Here is a 22,926-nt window from a genome sequence, read left to right on the forward strand (position 1 = left end):
ATGGGATTAGTGCCCTTAAAAGAGACCCCAGAGAACTCCCTTGAGCCTTCTGCCAACTGAGGACACAGAGGAAGTCTGGGACCCAGAAGAGGACCAAGAAAGCAGGTAGCAGTGGTTCCCATTCCTCCTCTCCGCTTCCACAGGGTGTTGACTGAGTGCCACATTCTGTCTGCAAGTGACAGGCATGGGGAGGCCAACTTCCAGGGACTGAGCTCACCCACTGTAGAAGGACAAGCATGAGAAACTGGGGTCCTGCTGCTCGGGGCTGACACCCAGGGCAGCTGGGAAACTGTGGACCACTCAGAGGCTGTGGATGCCTGGCCTCGGGAGCTCCCCCAGGGCTGTTCTCATTCTGGAAGGGAAGGAATCTGTATACTTGGGCAGTGAGAGGGAAGGTCACTGCTACAGACCAAAGAGGGTCGTGGGGATGAAGCATTTAAATTCAGATCCTGTCTCTGAAGTTCCTGCCTGTGGACTCTGGCTCAGAGGCAACACTGTGAGTGTACCATGCAACCAGCCCACCAGCTGTTGGAAGAACTGCTCAAACCTCCTATGCCTGAGCAAACTTAAGAGTTTCCCACCTCCATTTTCTCTGCAGAGTATAAGCAAACCTTGGTCACACCTGCTGCCATGTGGTATCAGGCACAGGGCAGTTTTCAATAGATTTTCTGTCCTGTTCACCAGAAGGCGACAACTCTCCCTGCAAACATAGTGGCTCATAAGGCCTGTTTGGTTTTGGGGACTGACTCTCTTTCCTTTATGCTTCAGTACTCTGTATGGCACGTACATGTGTGCTAAGTCGCTTCAGTCATGTCTGACTCTTTGTGACACTATGGACTGTAGCCCACCAGGCTCCTCTGTCCATGGGTCTCTCCAGGCAAGAATACTGGTGTGGGTTGCCATGCCCTCCTCCAGAGGATCTTCCAACCCAGAGATCAAACGCACGTCTCTTATATCTCCTGCATTGTCAGGCAGGTTCTTTACCACTAGTGCCTCCTGGGAAGCTCTCTATGGCATGACCACAGAACATATACCAGATATTGACTGAACCAAATTCCTCAGTCGTCTGACCAGAAACTCCTACTCACCCCACAGAGCCTGACTTGTATGTCACCACCTCTGTGAAGCCTTCCAGGACTGTCTCCTGGAGGAAGAATTTCCTGCTATCTCATGGTTCTCCCCACTTTCTTTTCACACTCTTATTAAGGTATTAGTAAGATGCAAAGTTGACATTTAGTATGAGCACTTAGTATGTACTAGGCACCATGTTTAATGCTCTTATCCATCATCTCACAGGGTCCTCATCAAAGCTCTGCAACGTCGGCACCATGATTGCTGTCTCAGAGGAAATTGAGACTCTGAGAGGTTAAGGAGATACCCAAGGGCATAGACATGGGAAGCTGGGATCTGAACCCAGACCAGCTAGAATCCGGAGCCTACACTGTCACCGACTGGGCTTCCTGTCCAGGCTGGTCTGCCCAGGAGACACAGAGCTATGATTAGGGGCTGAGTGTATTCATCTCAGGACCCAGATCCAGCCCAACACATGAGGGATGTCCCCCAGTGAGCATAAGGGGCCATGGGCAGTCCTCCTGTGTTGAGAGTCGAGGTCGGACCCTGCGCTGGGTGGGGCAGTAATAAGGGAGCCGGTGTCGGGGGTCTGCGGGATCGGGGTTGGGTGGGGGGTGCCGACCTTGCGGTGCTGCTCGTAGTTGCGGATGAAGTCGCGTAGCTGCTCCTCTCGGCTCTCCAACGTGGCATACAGCTGCTGCATCTGGTTCACCAGGTCTGTCTTCTCACCCTTTAGGCGCTTCCGGTCGGCTTTCATGGCTGGAGGACAGAGGACCGAGTCAGTTCCTGAGATCCTAGCCGCCTGTCAGCCCGAATGCGAACGCTGAGAAGGGACTCTTTTCTCTACCCCTTCATGAACAGGGGAGGAAACAGGGTTCAGAAAGAGGACATTTCTCTCCTAGGCGCCCACATCATCAGTGGCATTCCCTGGATTCAAACGCAGGCCCTCCTATCTCTAGAGTCCCAATTCTCATTTCTTACTTTTACTGACCCAGCCAGGGGGGGCACTCCCTGATTGCAGGTCTGTTCCCACCCTGAACAGATCCCCAAGTGAAAGAGCTGGAGGCCTGGTGAGTTTGTGACTTCCACCACCCAGGAAGCTGATGGGACCCTTTATTTCCTGCTGAAATGACCTCTCAGAGTCCAATATGAGCCACCAGAACTTAGCCCAGCCCAAGAGTTCACTCTTTGTGCCATTCCCTTCATGGGGAAAAGTGTCTGATTAAAAATACTCAGCAAGTTATGGGACCAAACGTATGCGCAACAGAAGAAAAAACAGAGAGATGGGACTTCATCAAAATTAAAAACTTTGTGCCCCAAGGGACACCATGGAGAAAGTAAACAGACAATGCAAGGAACAGGAGAACAAATTTGTACGTCCTATCTGATAAGGGGCTTATATAAAGTAAAAGCATATAAAGAACTCTTAAAGCTCAATGATAAAAAGATAAATAACCCAATTTTAAAAATGGGCAAAAGACCTAAACAGATATTTCCCCAAGAAATCGCCAATAAACACCTGAAGAGGTGTTTGACATCATCAGTCACCAGGGAAATGCAAATCAAAACTATAGTGAGATGCTATTTCACACTCACCAGAATGGCTAAAATATAAAAAGAAGACAGTAACAAGTGTTGTCAAGGATATGGAGAAACTAGAACCCTCATACACTGCTGGTGGGAACGGAAAATGGTACAGGCTCTGTGGAAGACAGCCTGACAGTTCCTCAAGTGATTAATCATAAAGTTCCCCTATGATCCGACAATTTCACTCCTAGGTGTATATCTAAGAGAAATGAAAACATATGTCTACACAGAAACATGTATATATATGTTTACAGTATCTTTAATCATAGTAGCCAAAGGGGAAAGGACCAAATGGCCATTAATTGGTGAATGAATTTTCAACAATGTAGTACATCCATATCACATATATGATTTGACAATAAAAAGAAGCAATGATTCATGCTACAATGTGATGAATCTTGACAATATTATGCTAAGTGAAAGGAGCCAATCACAAAGGGCCACATGGTGTATGATTCCATGTATATGAAATGTCTAGAATAGGGAAATCTGTGGAGACAGAAAGATTAGTGATTGTCTTGGGCTGGGGTGGTAGAAGGCGTGGGGGCTGGAGACTTGGGGGTGTAGCCAAAGGGATGGAGTCAAAGTGATGCACCCCCATTTAAAGTGACACAAATACTCTAATACTGATGTATAGCTGAATATATGTGAATATAACAAAAACAACTGAATTATGTACTGTAAATGGATGGATTGTATGCTGGGTGAACTGTATACCAATGAAGCTGTCACACATGCGTGTGCACACACACACACACACGTGCACACACACACGCGCGCGCGCGCGCACACACACACACACACACACACACACACACACACACACACACACACACACACAGTGCCCTGTGCTCCATGCAGGCTTCTGGCAACAGGTGCTCCCTCCAGACTCTGCTCACTGCACTGGCTCTGCGGTGAAGGGAGTGGGACGGGCAAGCTCGGGCTTGTGCAGGGCAGGCTCCAGCTTCAGGGTGGCCCCCCTCGCTTTTCCAGAGTCCCCTGAACTCTGTCCCCTCCCCTCTCTGTGGAGAGACACTGAGGAAGGAACAGTGGAGGTGGTGGGAAGGGGGCAAAGTAACTGCTCAGCTCTGGAAGCTTCCAGCCTGTGAAGGTGCAGAGTGGTTAAGTCATTTGCCCAGAGTCACATAGCCACATCTGTCCCCAAGGCCCAAACACGTGACCTGACCTCATGCTGCCTCTACAGGGAAGGCCCCCCCAAATCCCAGAGGGTCCTGGCTTCATGGCTAGCTGAGGGCAGTGATACGGGCAGGCAATGGTGGTGCCCTCCCATCTTGTCCTGGATGCTGAACCTACAAACTCAGCCTCTGATACGAAAAAGTATGGCGTAAGGCCCGGGAACCCCGTGCTCTGGCTCCGAGCCTGACTTAAGTTGCATTTCTACCCCTCTCCCCCAGCCCAGCACCATCTGCAGAACAGGGCAGAGGCAGGTTGGCTGGAACGGCACTGGCGCGTGCAAGGAGCCACAGAGGGACCCTGCAGCAGGGACTCTGGGTCTTGGGGGTGGCTTTATTAATTCTCTAAAATTAATTAGTTAATTAATGTCTGGGTCTTCTTCTTTGCTGCATGTGGGCTTTGTCTACTTGTGACAAGCAGGGTTTACTCATTGTGGTGGCTTCTCCTGCTGTGGAGCCGAGGCCCTGGAGTGCGCGTATGCTTCAGCAGCTGTGGCTCACGGGCTCTAGAGCACGGGTTCAACAGCTGGGTGCATGGGCTTAGCTGCTCTGCGACATGTGGGATCTTCCCAGATCAGGGATCGAACCCGTGTCCCCTGCATTGGCAGGTGGATTCTGCATCCGGGGGCGGGCTTTAAATGACAGCTTTGAGCTTCCTGGCTCCTGCAGCGGGACTTGTCACCTTCATGGCCAGCTTGCAGAGCAGCAACTTTAGGTCAGCGGGGCTGGAATTCCAGGCCTGCTGGGCCCGACGCTGGGTTGGACCCTTGGCAGGCTGAGGATTGAGAAAACACGGAAGCTGAATCTCTTGGAATGAATGCCAAGTGAAGACCGCTTACAAATGAAGACAAAATGCCTCTGGAACCACAGTGAGAACCAAGAAGCTGCCATGTTGTTCACCCAGCTTTTCAGAAGCACATCTACAATCCACTCAAGGGAACTCACACAGGGGAGCAGGACCTGGGGGCACCTGGGGATGCCTGTGCTGGCCTGAGGTGGGAAAGTGGGGGTGTGTCTCCCATTGAGCCTGAACATGCCCGTGCATCCAGGTGTTGTCACTCCAACAGAGGGGGGCCTCCCCTAAAGGGGGAACCAGAATTGTAACTATTTAGGGAAATAGGGAGGTTGACCTGACAGACTCCCCAAGAAATAATGTAAACTACAGACACACAGCTATGAAAATTACACAGTGGGAGGTGTCCTTCCTTCCTTTGTCATAAGCATACTTTAATTTCTCCTTTAAAACTCTGTTTGACATTCTCCAAACGTTCCGAACACAAGACGAGGTGACAGGTGATGCTCTGTGAGCATGAATGACGGTCTTTCTCTCTGAGACCAGCCTCCTGTCTCCTCCTCAAGTTCCCCAGTGCTCTGTTCTCCTTTTCCACCACCCAGCTTCACCCAGGTGTGTCCCAAGCCACGGTGGACCATTGGAACCACTGCCATGGTGACGGGTGATGTCATGCCCGGCAATCCCTGAGGGAAACCAGCCGGGCTCCTGGGAATGTAGGGACTCCGGGGTGGAGGGAGGGTGTGTGGGGAGGGACTGATAGATGCATCAAGGATGAGCTATAGCGTGCAACCAGGGGCCCAGGTGTGGCCCAAGACCATGGTGCTTCTCTGGGGACATCACTCTTCTCAAATTCCCAAGCTCTGCCTTTCCACAGCAGATTCCTTCCTCCTTCCCTGGCTCGGGACCCTACAGTTCCTAACCCAGACGCAGGGCAGGGCGAGCGGCGTCAGCCCCAGTTCAGTTTCTGCAAACACGACTCTTGGGAGGTGGAGACCAGAGAGAGAAGCGATGTCCCCTGACTCCAGCATAACAGACCCCCACCTCCAGCGAGCGCCCAGGCAACGGGAGGCCACAGCTGTCGTGTGAAGAGAACAGTACAGGTTAACTGTCGGCTTCTGAGCTTCTGGGGGCTGTGGGCCTGGAGAGTACGGGATTTTACGGGGCCCTTCTGAGCGTGAGACACATCTTCCCTGGCGGCTCAGATGGCAGAGAATCTGCCTACAATGCTGGAGACCCCGGTTCAATCCTTGGGTCTGGAAGATCCCCTGGAGAAGGGAATGGCAACCCACTCTAGTATCCCTGCCTGGAGAATTCCATGGACTGGCGGGCTACAGTCCATGGGGTTGAAAAGAGCCAGACACAGCTGAGTGACTAACGCTAACTCTGAGCATGAGGCGTGGCGGGGGGTGGGGTGGGGTCTCTCCTTACCTACAGGGGCAGTGCTGCAACGAGAATCCCACTGGGCAAAGAGGGACCAGGCTCTTAGCTTTTCCCTTGCCCAACCTCAGTTCCCTCACCATCATGAGCGTGCTTGACTCTGTGAGCTTCCTTTGGCTCCTGAGGTACTAGGAGACTTCGCCTTGACCACTGTCCCCCAGAGAGAAGTCCAAGGCCTCGGCCAACAACACATAGCCGGGTGGGATGGGCCCTGGCCTGGGGTCAGAGGATCTTGGTTCTAGCCTTGGGTCAGAGTCCTAACCACTGGATGAGGGAATTCCCTGGCTCTGAGACCTCAAGCAAGTCATGTAACCTCCCTGAGCCTCAATTTCCAAGATAGCAGAACAATCTCCATGTGCCAGGCATGGGCCCTAAGCCCCTGATGGGTTTTTGTAACTTAATTCTCACAACTACCTTATGAAGTCGGTCCACCTTGTAGATGAGGAAGTGGGCACCCAGGGAGACTAAGGAACAAGGCCAAGCAGTGAGCGGCAGGCCCCTGGTCCTGACACTTACCCACCCTCCTGTCCCATGGCTTTGCTGGCTCCCCAATCGTCAACCCCAACAAACCCACATGGCCCGGTTGACCTCATCTGCTCCTCCGGACTTTGGGCTGGGGGTTGGGGCTGCACCTACCTTATGGAGGAAGGAACCAAGGCTCAAAGGGTTAACTGACTCACCAGGACCCATGCAGACCTGGCCCTGCATCCTTAGCATCTGACCTTGAACCACTCACGCTTCTCCATCACCCCTACTGTGAAAGTGCATTATTGTGAACACAGAACCCGCATCGATCCATAAAACCAAGGGATGATCCAAAAATTCACACCAGTTACTCCTGCTACAAGACACTGTTTCTGCAGCTGTCTTACAACCCCAAGGGGGCTTTCTGAGGTTTCCATTAAAGGTGGTGTGACATTCTTATACACACCCCATGACTCCTCCGTGACTGCTGGAAGGAGGGGGCGTGTGCATGCGCACATGCGCGCATGTGTGTGTGTGTGTCAGCAGCTCTTAGGGAATCCTTCACCAGCCGTCCGTCCCACTTGCAGGATCCTCAGCCAGCCCAAGGCACGGACTCATTCCACAGGGTCAGATTTCCCACTAGTCTGAGTTCAAAAGACTCCAGGCCTGGTTTTGGATGGTCCATGGACAAGAGACCTTTTGAAAATTCTAGCCTGATGATAAACATGGGCTCAGAGGTAGAGATGGGGTAGCCAGTAGGGTCAGCAGACCGGAGTCGGCAATGATGATCCCAGCTGCCACCAGCAGGGGGCGCCCTTTCTTTTCCATTCAACATTCCTGACCAGTTACCTCTTCAGCATCTACAGATTCTGAGAAAGCAGGGGTGGGCAGGTGGGAGCCAGAAGGGCTCGGCAAACCACTCTTAATAAACACTCACCAAAATGTTCTTCCAGCTCAACTTCCCTTTACAGATGGGGAGACTGGGGTCCAGAGAGGGAAAGACTATTCATTATCACACAGCCGGTCAGCCCAGGTCTCCTGATTCTGAAGTCAACACCGGTTGAGTGAAATACATTGGCAGTTCTGCTCCTCCCAAATGGAAACCACCCCCCTTTCTTCTCACTGCCAGGTGAGGTGGGTTGATCCACTCACACGGCCAATGAATAGCAGAACTGGCACCTGACCCCAGTACTTTGATGTTCAGGCCCATGTTGTTCAGTCGCTCAGTTGTGTCTCTTTGTGACCCCGTGGACTGCAGCATGCCAGGCTTCCCTGTCCTTCACTATCTCCCAGAATTTGCTCAAACTCATGTCCATTGAGTTGGTGATGTCACCCAACCATTTCATCCTCTGTTGTCCCCTTCTCCTGCCTTTTATCTTTCCCAGTATCAGGGTCTTTTCCAGGCCCATGATCTCTGCATAATCTCCACAACTGCTCTCTCCAAGTGCAGCCTAAAAAATTAGGCAGTGTGACCTTTCCAACCTCCTGCCTGGCGTTGGGAAAGAAAACATCTGGAATGCAGGTTCTCATTTTACAATCCTGTGTCCATGCAGACATGACTAATCAACCAGCTCTACAGGAACCTGGGTTGATTTGTGATGTCTGCCTTGGGACCACAGGGAGTAAATGCAGATTTTCCAGCCCTGCCTCAGATGAGAAGGCAGAGATCATCACTAACTGATCAGAGTCGGTATGTTTGAAAATGGTTTGGTGAGCCTCTTCCAGGTCAACACTGTGCTGATTACCACTGCACTCCACGGAACCAAGTTCAGCTCCATTTAACTAAAAGGGAAAGCAGAAGTTCATTCACATCAACAAGATGGTGGCAAACAGACTCCAACTTGCATGCTTAAGGGTGAGAGAGCGGACTGTTTCCCTGAATGGAGTCAAAAATAAATGAAGGATTGCTGAGTTTACGTACGTAACTTTATGTCCACCCCCAATGAGCAATATATGCTCCTTGAGGGCAGGGCTCTGATCTGCCTTGTTCATCACTGTATCCCCAGCATCTAGAACAGTGCCTGGCACATATTAAGTGCTCAGTAAATACCAGTGGATTGACTCTCAAACGAACGACTGAACAAAGCAGATAGCCCAGGGAGGAGGGAACCTGGCCCATGCCCATCACTGAGCAGCATCCAGCATTTGCAGGGTCTTGGGGGCAGACATGGCTCTGCTTGCCTTTATTCTGTCTCCCCTTGCCCTCCAGGGCTGAGGCGTGTCCACTGCCCTCCTTCCATTCTCTGTGGCACATGCTCTTCCCCAGGTCACTGATGACCTTGAAGCCACAAACCCCACCATCCTTGCCTAACGCACTTGACTTCATGGGGAAGGGTGCTCCATGCCCTCTTGGCTCCTGTCTCTGGCTGATCTCCCCTCACTGTGACCTCCAGGCATCAGAGGCCTTGGCCCTTCTGTTCCACGGTTTCCTGACTGGGCTCGTCTAGCCTCCCAGCTTTAAATCTACCCATATGCTGATACCATGCAGCCTGGACCTCGCCTGGAATTCCATGCTCAGAGCCAAGGGCTGCCCCCATCCTGTCCAACCTCACACGCTGGAGACCTGAGTCCCTGACCAGCCCCCCAACAACCTGCTCCTCTTCGTCTCCCCAAACTCAGTTTATGGTGACCTTAACCTTCCAGTTCCTCTGACCCCAAGCCCCAGAATCTTCCTTCCTTGATTCTATTTCTCTCACGCCCCACACCCAACTCATCAGCAAGCCACGTCAACCCTGCCTGCAACATGTTACCAGAATCTGGCCTCTTCTCGCCCCTCCTTGATCCCCACCCTGGTCCTTGTCACCACCATTGTGGTCTGCATTGTGCAGTGGCCTCCTAACTGGTCTCCCAGCCCTAAAGTCTACGTCAGCTCAGCAGGGAGTGTCCCCTTAACATGCAAGTCAGATCATGTCACTTTTCCTGCTCCTCCCCTACAGCCCGTCTCACTCAAGAGTGAGCACAGTCCTTAGAATGACCCATCAGGGCCATGTGACCTGTCATCCCCCACCCCCCATCTCGTGATCTCCCCGACCATCCCTGCCTCACTGCTCCTCAATATTCCTGGTTCATGCCCATTCCCTCAGCATGCCTGGGCTGGCTGATCCCCGGCCGTGGTCCCTTCCCTGCCTCCTCCAGGTCTTGACTGAAAAATCAACTTCTAAGCAAGGCTTCCCTGGACACCCTCCTCACTCCGTTCCCTGTTTTTTTTCCTGCATTGAACTTGCCACCATCTAATATGACATCAGTTCAGTTCCGTTCAGTTGCTCAGTTGTGTCTGACTCTTTGCGACCCCATGAATTGCAGCACGCCAGGCTTCCCTGTCCATCACCACTCCCGGAGTTGACTCAAACTCATGTCCATCGAGTCGGTGATGCCATCCAGCCATCTCATCCTCTGTCATCCCCTTCTCCTTCTGCCCCCAATCCCTCCCAGCATCAGGGTCTTTTCCAATGAGTCAACTCTTTGCATGAGGTGGCCAAAGTACTGGAGTTTCAGCTTCAGCATCAGTCCTTCCGATGAACACCCAGGACTGATCTCCTTTATGATGGACTGGTTGGATCTCCCTGAAGTCCAAGGGACTCTCAAGAGTCTTCTCCAACACCACAATTCAAAAGCATCAATTCTTCGGCGCTCAGCTTTCTTCATAGTCCAACTCTCACATCCATACATGACCACTGGAAAAACCATAGCCTAGACTAGATGGACCTTTGTTGGCAAAGTAATGTCTCTTCTTTCTAATATGCTATCTAGGTTGGTCATAACTTTCCTTCCAAGGAGTTAGTGTCTTTTAATTTCATGGCTACAATCTGCAGTGATTTTGGAGCCCCCAAAAATAAAGTCTGACACTGTTTCCACTGTTTCCCCATCTATTTCCCATGAAGTGATGGGACCAGATGCCATGATCTTAGTTTTCTGAATGTTGAGCTTGAGAGGAAGTGATATTTACATATTCCTGCCTATCTGCCGGGGAACACCTGCCTTTCTCCCTTCTTTGAATTTGGGGTAGTTTCTTTTTGGGTTTCCATAAGTCTACAGCTCAGGATTCTACTTGCTGCAGGGGAGCCCTGCCTTCCCCACAGGGATGTGTACCAGCAGCCTGGGGACAGAGGGACAGCTCAGGGTCTTCCTGCCCCCAGACTAGCCTAGAAGCCACTTGAAGGCAGGGCGTAAGCCTCACCTGACAGTATTTCCAGGAGCTGGCACTAGGCACAGTCCATGCAGGTTAGGAAAGTTGGGGAGAGATGACTCGGTGGCTTGGCAGAGTGGGGAAGCGCGCGTGCTCACCATTGCCAGCTATCTCAAGTTGCCTCTTCCTTCCCTGATCCTCCAGCTTAGGGGCTCAAGACGGGACCACTACACCCATGCTGGAACACCCAACAACCACAAGGCCTGCCAGGGATCATCGTAGGAAAGGAAGGGCAGATGGGGACCTAGAACGCATACCCCACCTGGAAGAGCAGCTGTTCCAGGATTGAATGAGGCCCAGGGTTACCATGGAAAATTCCATACTCTAGACTCTTCCGGAAAATTCCATACTCTAGATTGTCACAGTTTTTGTTTTAAACATCTCCTTATTTTTCAATATTGGCAATTAACTGTGTTACCCAACCATGCCTGTGAGCCTTGCATGGGGGCTGGCTGCTCATCTGGGCAGGTGTCCATAGAAGAGGTAACACAGGAGACTGGGTCCAGGCGTGGCTGAGGAACCAAGCTCTGCAGACAGAGACTCCACCATTCATGAGCTGTGTGACTCCGGAAAATTCCTTAACCAATCTAAGTCTTTTCCTCACGTGTAAAGAAGGATAACAGTTTCTATCTCATTCTACTGGGGTGAGCATTAAAGCAAAGTAAAAGCTCTAACTATGCCTGACGGCGCTTGCTGGCTTCTGTTTTAACACCGTTCTAATAGTCATCACCATCTAAGGGGACCAGGTGGTCTTGGGAGGCAAGGGGTGCTCTCTTGGGGGAATCTGAGCAAAGGATGCAAGTGCACGGGATGGAAGGCTGTCTGGGAGCCTGGGCAGAGGGGTGATGCGAGGAGGAGCCACCTGGAGAGTGTCTGTCTCAAGCAGAGATGCCCGGGGCTCCCAATGGGAAAAACTTAATTTTTTCTACCACGTGGCTTAGTTCTGACCAGGGATCAAACCCACACCCCCTGTAATGGAAGCATGGAGTCCTAACCACTGGACCACCAGGAAAGCGCCCCTGGGGGAAAAAAATTTATTCTTAAAAAAAAAAAAAAAATTTTTTTTTTTGGCACACCCCACAGCATGTGGGACCTTAGTTCCCTGATCAGAGATTGAACCCCCACCCCATGCATTGGAAAGCGGAGTCTTAACCATTGGACCATCATGGAAGTCCTGGGGATCTGGGAAAAGCTTGAGAAGTTTTTTGAGGGTTGGCCTTGGAAGGGATCAGACACCTGCAGACAGAGTGTTACGAGAAGAGATACTGTGGGGGGCAGAGGGGACCTGCCACAGGCTGTTTGAGGCTACCTGAGGGCAGGAGCACACTGTTGCTGCTGGCCATCCCTCAGCTCTGAAGAGCTCAGAGTTCATCCAGAAGCATGGAGGGTGAGTGGCAGGCCTGGGAATCTGGGCTCCCTCTTCCTGCCAGGGGAACTGGGAGGGCAAGGGTGGGGAGGGGGTGGTGTTTTCCAGCCTCTGAAGGCAAGTCCAGGAAAGTCCTCCTTCCTCCAGATCACCACTAAAAATAGTGGCAGGGGATGGGCCCGGAACTGTGACATTCCCTCGACTCCGGAGGTGGAGATTTCTGGAAACACAGCATCGGCCCACAGGCTCCATGCTCCACACAGTGCGAACTATTATTCAGGCTCATGTTAGTGTGTGAGGTCATTTCAGACAAGACGATGGTGCCGGATGGGCCCTGAGAGGAGGCAGGGAATGCCCAGAGGTCAGGGAGGCAGGACATGAGGGTGCAAGCCAGCATGCTGTGTGGCCTTGGGAACTCACACACCCTCTCTGGGCAAGGTGGTCCATCAGGCCCTCTAGAACCTTCAGGAAGTTTCCCTGGGTACCCAGTGATTTGGGGACTGGTCTTGCCATCCCCTCTCTCCAGCAGAGTACCAGCAAAAGGGAGCAGCCACAGAGAGCAGATCCTGGAGCTAAACTGTCTGGTTCAAAGCCAGTTTGGGCCCTCAGTAGAGGTGTGACCTGGAGGCAGTCACAGATCCCATATTTTCACATTGTAAAAGAGGAATAAACAGTTCCTACCACAGCCCATGCCTGCCCGATACACACGCACCCATGTTCATGGAGGGCCTGCATGGAAAAGTAACACTAACTGTAGAAGCTCTAGGCTGCAAACTGCCCAGGCAACCCTGAGCAGAAGGGTCAGACCATCACGATCCCTTCATAGGAGGCCGACGCCATCTAAGGAGAAACAATGAATACTATGAATGAACCACACGGAAGAAGGCCGAGCCAGGGAAGCCAGATACAAAAGCATGTACTGTTCTCTACCACTCCCCTTACGGCACTTCAAAAGGGTGGGATTAATCCACACGGTGAGAAATCAGGAAGAAGCTCTCTATAGAGGGGACAGTGACAGGAAGGGGACCCAGGAGAGCTTTCAGGAAGTTCATCATGTTCTACTTCTAGATCCGGGTGCTGGTGAGACAGGGGGGTTCAGTCTGTGACGATGCACCAGTGAACCAAGACTTGCACTGTTCTGCAGGAAAGTCACACTTGAATGCTTGTTTGCTCAGATGCTCAGCCATGTCCGATTCTTCGCAACCCAATGGACTGCAGCCTGCCAGGCTCCTCTCTCCATGGAATTTTTCAGGCAAGAATACTGGAGCAGGGTGCCACTCCCTCCTCTAAGGGATCTTTTTGACCCAGGGACTGAACCTGCATCTCTTATGTCTCCTGCATTGGCAGGTGGATTCTTTGAAACAGCCTCCACCTCATAGGACTGGTTTCGCATACGCAATGGGCTCACAGGGAGAGTAAACACCAGCTCTTATCATTCGGGGGGAGGCGGCCCTCACGCTATCGGGGCACCCTGTGAGCCGGTAATGAAGTAGGGCAGGTCCAGGTATGGACAAGGTGTGCCCTACTCAATCCTGCAGGACTTCTGTGGCTGGAGAAGGAACATGAACTTGGGGTTGGTCCTGGATTCAAAGTCCTGGTCCTTCCTGCACAGGCAAAGAGGACATCTTCTGGGGTTTTCCTTGTGGTCCAATGGCTAAGACGGTGCAGCCGTGATGCAGGGGGCCCAAGTTTGAGTCCTGGCCAGGGAACAAGATCCCACATGCTGCAACAAAGATGGGAGATCCTGCATGCCACAACTAAGACCCCGCATGGCTAAATAAATAAATAAATGCTTTTTTAAAAAAAGAGATGACAACTTCCCTGTGTGACTGTGGTAAGAGTGAAAGGACAAAGCTTCCACAAAGAGGCGCAGACAGAGCTTGAGGAATGAAGGTCTGCGTGGGCTTCCCCAGCCCCGACGATGATCATAAAGAGGAGGAGGACAACTGTGTGGCTCCCCAGTGTCTGACTCTGCCAACCCCATGGGCTGCAGCATGCCAGGTTTCCCCGTCCTTCACCATCTCCCAGACCATGCTCAGATTCATGTCCATTGAGTCAGTGATGCCATCCAACCATCTCCCTCTGCCTCCCTCTTCTCATTTTGCCTTCAGTCTTTCCTAACATCAGGGGTTTTTCCAATGAGTCGGCTCTTTGCCTCAGACGGCCAAAATATTGGAGCTTCGGCTTCAGTATCAGTCCTTCCAATGAATATTCAGGACTGATTTCCTTTAGGATTGACTGATTTGATCTCCTTGCAGCCCAAGGGACTCTTCAGAGTTTTCTCCAACCAACACCACACAATGCAGAGGCATCAATTCTTCAGCACTCAGCCTCTTTATGATCCAGCTCTCACATCTATACATGATTACTGGAAAAACTATAGCTTTGACTATATGGACCTGGGTTGGGTTAAAACACTGTAAGATTTCACTAAAAATTTTTTTTTGCAACAACCCTGTGAAGCAGTTAGTATCATGACCCCTAGTGCACAAGCAAGGAAATAGGCAAAGACATAGGCAAGTGGTGGACACAGGGTCCAGCCTGTGGACTCTGGGTCTGAGCTCTTCCTCTTAACTTTGTCCAGATGGGCAGTGGCAGCTGCAGCATGGCTGGGGTTGATGCCGGCCTTGGGTGTGTGGAGGAGGGGTGCTTGGTGTTCCCATCTTATGAGATCCCAACACCCTGCAGGCCCCTAGCCTTCCTAGGGAACCTTCTGGGTCACCTCAGAGGCTCAGGACAGCTGTTGGGGAAACAGAGGTCACAGTCCAGGTGGGGGTCCCAGCAGGACATCAAGGATTCAGATGATGCTCTGCCTCCTGCTGGCCACGTGCCTTTGGGAAGCCAGGGGATCTCAGAGACTTGGCGTTCTCTTTTGTGCAACAGGCACAATAAATCCTGCCAACCTCACAGTCCGAGCAGTGCCTGAAGATGACTTTTTTAATCCATGGAGGGTTTCAAAGGTATGAGGACGGCTGTGCCTATGAAGGGACGGCTTGCTGGGGGACTGGTGTCTGGTTGTGCCATCTGGGTAGGCACTTTGTTCTACTCCTGACATAATGGGTTAATTAGCTGCCATGACCACGGACCTGAGCCTCATTCGGAGATCAGCTTTTGTGGTCACAAAACTCTCATTCTGATCTTCATCAGGTCAGAAAATACTCTTAAATATTCTCTGAAAATACTCCTTAATTTGGCAGAGGAAGAAAAGCGCGTTTTTATCGACCTCCTAAAGTCACAGTAGAAATAATTATCATTTTAAATTTTGTTCTCGTATCTTTGATTTTCCTCTCCTTTTCTAGAAGGATGGTGACTTCAGTTAACAGAGGTGTGGCTGCAAGAAATCACAAGAACCAATTTCCTTGTCTTCTCCAACTGTCTGCCTTGCTTCTGGGTGCGGCCAGCAGAGGGAGACCCCAGCCACCCCAGTTACCGCTGTCCCCCTCCCCACCCCTGCTAAAAGGCAGGTTCCCACTGCCTCCCCCGCCAGGGCCCCCGAGCTACCTGACACCACCCCTTCAATTGGTGGGGCGCACGAGTTTTATGGCAAGACTGCAAGTCTACTGTAATTAAGACCTCTATAAAATATTTAGATCACTGTGCCCAGATATATTAATGATTATACATTTCAATGTTAATGAATGTAATTAGATGAAATATTAGCCAAGCCTGTCACTAAATATACATTCAGGACTGCTAAACTCTCGTATGTCAAATTATATGTGTGAGCAGGTGTACACACTTAAGACTTCTCTGAGGGACTTAGTCTTACTGAAAAAAAAGCTCAAAGAGTTGTCCACAAGAGCCGGGCGACAGAGGGAGTTAGCAGGTTGGGGGAAAGGCACGGGGGTCAGAGGGGAAAGACCCTAAAGATCCCACAAGGTCCTTGTGAACGACGAAGATCAGACGAGTTAGTATATATAAAAATTTGCATGCCTCCTTGGATGGAGAAGTCACTACACCGAGAAGTATCCAGTTTCAGCTCTAATGACCACATCCCAGAGGCAGGCATAGGCAAATGGTTTAGGAGGGTGACACAGGGGTCTCCCCTGGAACGCTATATCTGCAAAAGCTGCTTTAAAATAATAAATCGGGCCTCCCTGGCAGCTCAGTGGTTAAGAATTCGCCTGCCAAAGCAGGGGACACGGGTTCAATCCCTGGTCCGGGAAGATCCCACATGCCACGGAGCAATTAAGCGTGTGTGCCACAGTCACTGAGACCTCGCTCTGGAGCCGTGCTCTGCGACTAGAGGACAGCCCCCTTGCTCACCACAACAGAGAAAGCCTGTGCGCAGCAACAAAGATCTAGCACAGCCAAAAATAATAAATAGATTTCCTGACAGTGACAAATGCCCAGGGTTCCATGTGAGCCAGCAGGTGCCCTCCGCTCAAGAAGCACAGAGCTGAATTGCTGGGGCTCTCCCCCTGGGTGCTGGAAATGCCCTGCCATGAACATTTAATCCAGCAGCGTTCAACTGGTTGACTGCGGACTTGGTCTGGAGATGGTCTGACATTGAGACACGCAGTAGAATTATTAAAAACCACCACCACCATAGCAGCATCAATAACCGTACCTAATCTCTGCTATGGGGCAGTGTGCTCCACAAACACTACCCTAGTGCTTCTGAGAAACACGCTGTGAGGAGGGCGGGCGAGAACTGCAGTCCCATTTCACAGATATGGAAACTGAGCAAGGTTAGAGTCATCTGCTCATAAATCAGTGACTGGGCTGGATTCAAATCACAGACTTCTTACCCTGTAGGCAAATTCTCTCCCTGCAGAATCCCCTGGGTGTGGTTGACTCTGGGACCATCAGATAGAGGTAGTCTGAAGAATTCTGAACAGATACAGAAGGACCAAGGGTAAAATTGTAACCCTTTTCCTGCACTCAAGAGTGGATCCTAGTTCCTGCTCAGCGTATGAGTCCAGCCCGGTGGTTTCCCTGCACAGAAGTCTCCCCAGGAATGAGCTCCAGTTTCCTGAGGCTCTTAGCCAAGGCTCTCTTGAGCATCCTTCCTGTGTTCCCCGAGATGTACAATAGTATGGACGTCTATTGTGTTGTATGTGTGAGACCCAGAAGCAGAGGAAATAGACTGAAAGGCAAGAAAAGAATTTCTAAACAACAAAAATAAGAGTTTCGCTAATGTACCACAGGGCCTTTGCACTTACCATCTGCACTGCCTAAAACACGCCACCCCAATCCCAAACACACGGTGGTTCATTCCCCTGCTTCCTTCAAGATTGGAGTTACTGTCGCCTTATTGGAGAGGCCTTTACTGTCACCTCATTTCTAAAACTGAAGTGTTATCAGGCCTCCTGGCACTGACTATTTTCCTTGCACACTTTTTTTCCCTAAAGCTCTTTTCTCTTCTGACATTAGAAATGTTTTGCATTTACCTGTTTATTGTCTAGCTTCCCCTTCAATTAGCATGGGCAGGGATTTTGCTTATTTTTCCCCCCGCTGTGCCCACAGCACTAAGATGAGGATCTGAGACATAGAAGGTGCACAATACGTGTTTGTGAAGCATTTAAAAGGGGCCACAGTGGAGGTGAGCACAGGGTGTACAAGGACAGGAAGGCGGAAGAGCTACAGGAGGGAGGGTGGTGGTCGCAAATCCCTGGATGTGTGTGGGGACCTGGTGTGTCTGGGGAACTGTGCTCAATTCAGTATTGCATGAGCTTTGCTAGACTGGGAGTTGGGAAGAGGTGCCCCCAGGGGAAAAGCTGGCTGAATGCTCTAGCCATAGCTTGCTCAGGGACCACGCTGGTGCCTTGGGCTTGCTGTTGTTCAGTTGTGTCCGATTCTTTGCAACTCCATGGACTGCAGCATGCCAAGCTTCCCTGTCCTTCACCATCTTCTAGAGTTTGTTCAAATTCACATCCACTGAGTAGGTGATGCCATCCAACCATCTCGTCCTCTGTCGTCCCCTTTTCCTTGCCTGTCTCCACCCTTTTCTTTTTTTTGGTGCAGAAGGGCCCTCTGTAGGGAAGCTCAGAGGTTGTCAAGAGGGTTTGCACCCACGTGTGGCTTTCTTACGTCCTGACCTCTGTGCTGTGGCCTGCGCTGGTGACTTGCTAGCTTTTGGGGAAAAGCTGGAGAGGTGACAACCTTTGTCTCTGAATGTGGAGGTTCCATCAACCCAGAGGCAAGGTGCCAACAGTGCTCCATCCCTCATCACTTCAAAGGAAGAGACTTGGGCATAACTGGGTCTATTTAGGACAGATTTTCTAATACTGTGGGCAGGGATCCTTGCGGATCCTCTTTCTTTACCAGTAGGCAGCAGCAGTAGTTGGTAAGAGCAGGACTGGTCACCTACATTCAAGTCCCAGCCCCTCTACTTGGCCAGCGGGGTGACTCTGGGTGAGTCGCTTTGTTTCTTTGTGTCCCTGTTTGCTCACCTGTAAAATGGGGATGGTGAAAATACCTACTTCATAGGATACTCAGAGAATCAAATGACCTAACACACACAAACACCTAGAACAGTGCTTAGAGTGTTAGCTGCCGTCATTACTAGTGGTGGCTGAGAACAGATCTGATCTGAGGCAGGGGGATGGGCTTTGCAAAGTTCCTGGCACCCTGAGATTTCTGGGAGGAGCTACAGGCACTAGACTGACTGTGTCCACCATGCACCTTCCTGCTGCCCCTCCCCCTTCTGGGTTTAAGGATGCTAACTGGTCCTTTCTCACATCCTTGCCCCTGTATGCCCAGTGCTGGCCTGGCAGAAGACAGAAGAATTCATGCCTTTGAAGGGTTTATGGCCAAGTCAGAACAAAAGGTCTAAATACAAACGATGAGGGTTACGTCTATTCTTTTTTTCCTTTGCCTGTTCATTCATTTGTTCTGGAAAGTTCTTATTTCCTTCCTGAACCCTGGCACCACGCTAGCACAGACAGAGATACTAAAGTCTTGGATAATAACCCGAGGCAGGGAGGAGCCAATACAGGTGATGGGAATATGAGTGTGAGGGAGAAGAAGGGCTAAATCAGAAAGATCATGATCTCTGGAAAGGCTTCTTTCTGGGCCCTCCCCCAAAATCAGATGGTCCTGCAAAAATGCAACCAGCCACCTCCTGAGGCTGCATGTCCCAGTGGCTGGCGATCAGCGCCCACAGAGCTGGGCCCTTGCCAGGCCTCAGGGCAGTTTGTAACAAGGGAGGAGAGTTCATGCAAGCCCCATCCGGAGGCCTGGATTCTAGAGATAACGTGAACATCTAACCGCTTTCCTCTGTGTCTTATGCTGTGCATGGCACCTGGGCTCTGACACTAACTGGCCACGTCAATGGGACAGGTGCCAATCTCCAGGGCTCAATCTTCTCATCAGCAAAGTGGGAATGAGCCTCCTCTCTGGGAGGTGTGCTCTGTCTACTAAGACGCTAACATCTACTACATTTGTGCAATGCCCTTGGCTACCTCGGTGGACATACCATTTTTAAAACAATTTTCTAAATAGTTGGGTCCTGACTGGGAACTAAGAGGTCAGGTTCCTGACCATGGAACTCTTAATAAATATACTACTTGAAACGTTATTGGATGATCTAAGCTTTTAAAGCACAGTGATGAAAGTCAAGGTGCTAAGTCATTATTCTGAAAACTGGTAAATAATGGGAAAACAGTCAAGCTTTTATCCTGCGTTTCCTATATCAACTGTGCCAGTAGGTAACCAAATGATAAATGGTAGGGAGTCTCTTTATAAAGGATCCCAGTTAATACATGAAGATGGGGTGACAGACAAGAACACCGCCCTTCTGCTGAATGTCTGGATTCAGTCTGGGCTGCCAACATCACAAAACAGGGACAATCAGACAGCTCGTGCCTCCTGATGGGGAGGACTCAAAATCTTCCTTGAAGGAGTCCTGCAAAAAATGAGTCAAGAAAATGTCAGTTCAGTCATGTCTGACTCTTTGAGACCCCATGGACTGCGGCTCGCCAGGCTTCCCTGTCCATCACCAACTCCTGGAGCTTGCTCAAACTCATGTCCATCGAGTCGGTGACACCATCCAACTACATCATGCTCTGTCGTCCCCTTCTCCTCCTGCCTTCAATCTTTCCCAGCATCAGGGTCTTTTCCAATGAGTCAGTTCTTCGCATCAGGTGGCCAAAGTATTGGAACTTTCAAGTCTCTACATGAACTACTGATTTATACGAATTTCAAAAGACAGAGAGGCATGGCAGATGACACCATGGGGATGCAATTAGCAAACCCAGGACCGCAGGAGACCTACCAGACAAACAACACAGCCTCTTCAACAGATAACTGGCAAGAATACAAAAAAAATGAAGAAGAATATTTAGATTAAAAAACATTCCAACTAGGGAATTCCCTGGTGGTCCAGTGGTTAAGAATCCGCCCCGTGATGCAGGAGCCGTGGGTTTGATCCCAGGTTGGTGAACTAAGATCTCACATACTGCGGAGCTATTGAGCCCACATGTTACAATTAGAGAACCCAGGTGGCACAACTACCAAAGCCCATGCAATCCAGACACCTGCCACAACTAAGACCCAAAAAGTCAAAGAAATAAATATTAAAAAAAAAAAAAAATCCAACTAATTGCCCTGTGTCCATTGTACTTGGATTCTGATTCCAACAAACAAGGTTTAAAACACGAATCTATGAGTCCACTGGAAATCTGAATCATGACTGGATGCCTCATTATTTTAGGTGTGATAATAGTTTAGTGGTTATGTTTTGTTTTTTTAAGCTTCCTTCTCTTATACAGTGATACACTGAAGTATTTCTTTATTGTCTGAGCCACAGGTTTGATGCCTGGGTTGGGAAGATTCCCCGGAGAAGGGATACCCACTCCAGTATTCTTGCCTGGAGAATCCCAGAGGGGCCTGGCAGGCTACAGTTGCATGGGGTCGCAGAGTCAGACATGACTGAGCAACTAACACTTTCACTTCACTTTTCCACTGAAGTATCTATAGATGGCATCATGTAGCTGGGCTTTTCTTCACAATAATTCAGAGAGGAGGGAGTGGATAAGGATGGGGCGGAGTTGACCACAGGGTGAAGGGTGCTGGGGTCAGGTCAGGGTTCACAGGATTTGTTACACTATTCTATTGACTTCTGTATATAACTGAGGCTGTCCATAAGTCAGAAAAATGCCAGCAAGGCTAAAAAGAGGACAGCTTTTGTCTCTGCTGAGTGTTTCGGACTTTGGTGCATTATGAAGTTTGGCTCCGGGACACTTCCCTGGCGGTCCAGTGGTTAGGACTCTGTGCTTCCACTGCAGGGGGCATGGGTTCGATCCCTGCTCTGGGAACTAAGATTCCGCATACTGTGTGGTGGGACCAAAAAAAAAAAAGCTGGGCTCTGTAGGCCTTCCTTTGCTGTGTGTGAGGCTGATAGCTACTCCACCTGTAAGAGTGTTTCAAGAAGCCTCACCCAACACCTCCCCTAAACTGCTGTGGGCTCAACATGGCCTTGGCTCTCTCGAGTGTGTGTAGAGCACACGTCACCCGAGTCTGAGCAAGGGCTGCCGTCTGTTCAGAGGTGCCCAGGAGCTGTGTCTCGGGTTCTGTCTGATCCCAGGTAAGCTTCTTTTAAGTCCTGTATGCTCTGCAGATCAGGGACGACTTCTTGGGGATCGTGACATCACGATGCTACCCTTGCCCATTTCCATCGGAATTCTGGCCTCGGGAGGGAAAAGCCACTGTTGCTCCTGTCAGCAGCCAGGGTCTCTTTCCCACATTTGCCTGGGCTGCAGCCCTGGTTTAAATCGTTGCCTCAGATCGGTGGCAGTGGTTAAGACTCTGCACCCCCACTGCAGGGGGCATGGGTTCAATCCCTGGTCCTGCTTGGGGAAGATCCTGCACGCCATGCTGTGCGGCAAGAAAAACCAAACCAAACCAAAATGTAAAATCATCCTCAACTTTGCAGATGTACCCAGGATCCCACTTGAGCCGTCAGAGGATGGGCTGCAGGCTGCCTGCGTTTCCTTGGTGCCCTCAGGCCCCTGGGTGGGGCTGCCTAGGGCTGCACGGCAGGGGGCTGTGGGTTGATGCAGGGCATCTCCTGCAGGCTGTTGTGAAAAACTGCCAACTCAGCAAGCAGGATTTATTTACTTCTGCACAGAGAAAAGCATTTGACCTCTTAAGGAAACATAAACGAAGAATTTCCTGGCTGATTGTCTGGGGGGAATAACAGGAAGTGAGCTAGTAACAGCCCAAACAAACAGCACAAAGTGATGGGGAGGCCCAGAAGGGGTGGGACCTTGGCACTACCTCTCCGGGTCCCCAGCCACCTCTGCATCTGCTGTCCCTGCCCAGGGTTCCTGGGGACCCACAGGAACCACCGAGGACCTGGGCTGACTCTCAGGATAACAGCAGTGCCGTATATAGACCTTGAACTTGGAAGGCAGGTGGGGCAAAGCAGAGAGAGCCTTAGACTTAGAGCCGGATACCAAAGCCAGAGGCCCTGTGACACCATGGGCAGGTCACACCACCTCTGATCTTTATATTGTCTTCTCCATGGGGTGATTTTAAGGCTCACATGAACTGACCTCTCTGAAGTGTTCTGCAAACAGAAAAGTGCTCTATAAACACAATGGAGCATTATCACTCCTCATCAAGATCTCACTCATCTGCACACAGCTTAGTGAGGAACTGTGGGGCTGGAGAAGACTTGGACAGCAAGGAGATCAAACCAGTCAATCGTAAAGGAAATCAGTCCTGAATATTCACTGGAAGGACTGATGCTGAAGCTGAAGTCCCAATACTTTGGCCACCTGATGCAAAGAGCATTGGAAAAGACCCTGATGCTGGGAAAGATTGAAGGTAGAAGGAGAAGAGGGCGACAGAGGATGAGATGATTGGATGGCATCACTGACTC

At 50.7% G+C, this 22,926-nt stretch overlaps 1 protein-coding gene across 3 annotated transcripts in view; it reads right to left on the reverse strand.

Moving 5' to 3' along the window:
- Window positions 1–22,926, reverse strand: part of KAZN (kazrin, periplakin interacting protein) — a 963,882-nt gene that overhangs the window by 81,628 nt on the left and 859,328 nt on the right. For all 3 annotated transcript variants that reach the window (XM_065936048.1, XM_065936045.1, XM_065936046.1), the window contains one exon: window positions 1,694–1,830. In XM_065936048.1, the coding sequence (XP_065792120.1) occupies window positions 1,694–1,830 (137 nt within the window). The remainder of the gene's footprint in view (window positions 1–1,693; window positions 1,831–22,926) is intronic.

The sequence above is a fragment of the Muntiacus reevesi genome, chromosome 5 (genome assembly GCF_963930625.1).
Source record: "Muntiacus reevesi chromosome 5, mMunRee1.1, whole genome shotgun sequence".
NCBI lineage: Eukaryota > Metazoa > Chordata > Mammalia > Artiodactyla > Cervidae > Muntiacus > Muntiacus reevesi.